Here is a 3,303-nt window from a genome sequence, read left to right on the forward strand (position 1 = left end):
TGTTGTGTTGCTAGGTAACTGTGGTTCCGTTATAGGAATGCATGCCTACTGTACGCCTGCGGTTACAGAGAGGACCGTGGTATAAACCGACATAACGGTACAGCGTGGTTTTCACACAGAAGCGACAGACCGAGGTATATGCCTGCCGATAGGGACAGAAGCAAATCCCGTCACGGACCATACAAACTGGCAAAATGTCAACCTTGAGTTATTTGGCGACACTGTCACTGTTTATTGTACATAGCGATGTCATAATGCAATGACATCACAACCCTGTACTTTATAATGAATACCTGAATATCAGTAAAGCGTCATCTAGCCGATCCTAGCCTGACAACTGGAATTGTACCGAATAACCCTGGATAATTGTTTTTGAAATGCTGCAGTGGACGGTACATCTGAGAAGACCAAATACTTCAGAAACTGTGGACGTTTCTGTCGCGGTGGGACCGAAGCTGTACTCCTTTCAGGAGGGCAAGTACGTCATTGGAAACGTCAGTAGTGGCCGTATCAATGTGTACGTCTTCAACACGGTGGCTTTGCACTGGAGGAAGTTGTCCCCAATGCCAACTGGAAGTCCGCCCGAGTTCCCCTACATAAACTGGGGCCCCACAGCTGTGCTGATTGAAGACGTCGTCTACTTCTGGGGAGGGCTCATCAACTTCAAGCTTCACGCGTTCGATGTCGACACCCACACATGGACCGACCCCCCCAGGGGGGTCTCTGGGAGCGTTCCTCCGGGGGCGATGTGGGGCCACTCGGCCTGCGTGTTGAGGAAGGACATGTACGTCCATGGAGGATGGAACACGCTCAGATGCAATAATGACGTCTACAAGCTGGACTCCACCACAATGACCTGGACTTTCATTAAGACCGGAGGAGGCGCTCCGCCGCCCAACTCAGCCCTTCACTCTGCCACCGTCGTGGGGACAAAGATGTTTGTGTTCGGGGGCTGGGGAGACAGAGAGCATGTTGTCTACAACACCATCAGAGTGTTTGACACGGAGACCAGCTGTTGGCTGAGCACGCCTTCCGCCCAGCTCCTTCCAGAAGGACGCTGGGGTCATTCAGCCTTTACCTTCCAGGGAGAGCTGTACATAGTTGGTGGCTGTGGTGCCGAGACCTTAGATCATCTGTGGAAATTCAACCCAGAGAACTTCTCCTGGAAGAAGATTAAACCCAAGGGGAAAGGCCCGCCCTTAGGCCCGACTCATAGGAAAAGGATGTCCTGTTGCATGCTGGGAGATCGTGTCATCCTCTTTGGAGGAGTCGAAGTATGGAGAGACAAGTCATTGGTCAACGACCTGTCCGTCATAGATTTGAGTCCCGGTCTTAAGACGTTGTGCAAGCTGGCGGTTATTCAGTACGGACTGGAGCAGTCTGGACTCCCACACAACGTCAGGTGGGAACTGGCGGCCATGAATAATGTGAAAACTGGTGGAAAAAGACTCGGGCAACCATAAATTGTATAAACACTTTGGCCGCCTCGTTTGGTGTTACGCTTGGCTGGCCGGGGAGATCAGGCAGCTTTTACTTTGAAGCACTTCCATTTTTAGTTTCCATGAAATGGAGAAGAAGAAAAAGAAGCTGATGCTAGCGTTAGCTCGCGGTGTCCATCTTTCTCCAGAAACGTTAATATTCTAATTCTGATGCCGTGTAAAAAGCAGAAATAAGACCCAAACCTCGGATCATCACCGTGGACACCTCCGAGAGATGAGCCCATAAAGACGCATGTTTATACAGTAAGGAAAACATTTTTGTATAATAATAGAAAAAATCGTAATAATAAAAAGGTGATTTTTGGCCGGACCGTTTCCTATCGCTATAAAGCAATTTAAAAACATGATATCGCAGCTTTGGCAGCCTGCGGTGTGAAAACAAAACAAACATGATACTGCATGAACACCAGAACACCAGATCAGCACCAGATCAGCACCAGATCAGCCAACGCAGGGAAGCTGGAAGTACCCTCACTAAAAACACCGGGACAACACTCCACACGTCCCAAACTCTTCTCCCTTCTGGCTCCAAAACTGTGGAATGCACTTCCCATTGCAGTCAGAACTGCAGCATCACTCCCAATCTTCCGCCGTAGTCTGAAAACCCACCTTTTCAGACTCCATCATGGCCCATAGCACTTACCCTACCCCCTTAGATAGCAATTCTGTAGACTTAGATAGCATTTGATACAGACTTATAGCATGTTATGTAGACAGCATAAGTGCATTGTATGTGCTATTGTCATAGCACGTCATAGTACATATGTATAGCATAGTAGTATAGATGTATAGCTTATATGTATAGTTTCATGATAAATGTTTTTATGTGATGTATTCCCATGCTTTTTTGTTCTTGCTTAATGTAAGTCGCTCTGGATTAAGAGCGTCTGCTAAATGCCTAAATTGTAAATTGTAAATTGTAACAAAGTGTGTGCGTGAGTGCATGCGTGCATATATAATGTATTTATACTGCAAATCACTCATAATAACTAATACTCAAAACTAATCATAATAAACAATAAACACACGCCACAACAACCACAGTCGACGTGACAGTGTGTACACTAGACTATAGTACAGTATATTCAGCAGTTTGTTTGGAAGCTAAAATACATTGAATGGACTATAAAAGGAAAAAAAATATATTTTTTCTCCGTCTGCCCTGCACCGCACGAACGCACGCACACGCACGCACGCACACGCACGCACGCACACGCACTCACGCACATGCACGCACGCGCACGCACACACTTGCACCATTGTATTCAGAGGTAGGGCATACAGTAGCTATGTTCTACAGATTGCAAAAAGTACGCTTGGTTTTCACACAGAGGTAACAGAGCGAGTCTACAGATACGGACAGAGTCGTAAATCATTGATTCCCCCCCCTCTGAGCAGTGGTGGAAAGTAACTAAGTACTTTTACTTAAGTACTGTACTTAACCCTCTAAGACCCAGCGTTGCTTTTTAGCAACAATTTTATTTTAATGAATTACTTTTTTTTTTTTCTGCTCTACTGCTGTGAGACCTCTTCAGCACCACGGACAGCTCTACTGCTGTGAGACCTCTTCAGCACCACGGACAGAGTCTCTAATACAGCTCTACTGCTGTGAGACCTCTTCAGCACCACGGACAGAGTCTCTGATACAGCTCTACTGCTGTGTGACCTCTTCAGCACCACGGACAGAGTCTCTGATACAGCTCTACTGCTGTGTGACCTCTTCAGCACCACGGACAGAGTCTCTAGTACAGCTCTACTGCTGTGAGACCTCTTCAGCACCACGGACAGAGTCTCTGATACAGCT

At 46.9% G+C, this 3,303-nt stretch overlaps 1 protein-coding gene across 1 annotated transcript; it reads left to right on the forward strand.

Annotated features, from left to right (window-relative positions):
• Nucleotides 1-377: 377 nt before the first annotated feature.
• Nucleotides 378-1,463, forward strand: LOC308329199 (kelch domain-containing protein 3-like; the record flags this gene model as incomplete). The annotated part of the gene is made up of 1 exon (XM_080783403.1): nt 378-1,463. The coding sequence occupies one exon, from the start codon at nt 378-380 to the stop codon at nt 1,461-1,463; it is 1,086 nt and encodes a 361-aa protein (XP_080639529.1).
• Nucleotides 1,464-3,303: the final 1,840 nt, after the last annotated feature.

Source organism: Protomyctophum bolini (assembly GCF_963924005.1).
Source record: "Protomyctophum bolini genome assembly, chromosome: 15".
Taxonomy (NCBI): domain Eukaryota; kingdom Metazoa; phylum Chordata; class Actinopteri; order Myctophiformes; family Myctophidae; genus Protomyctophum; species Protomyctophum bolini.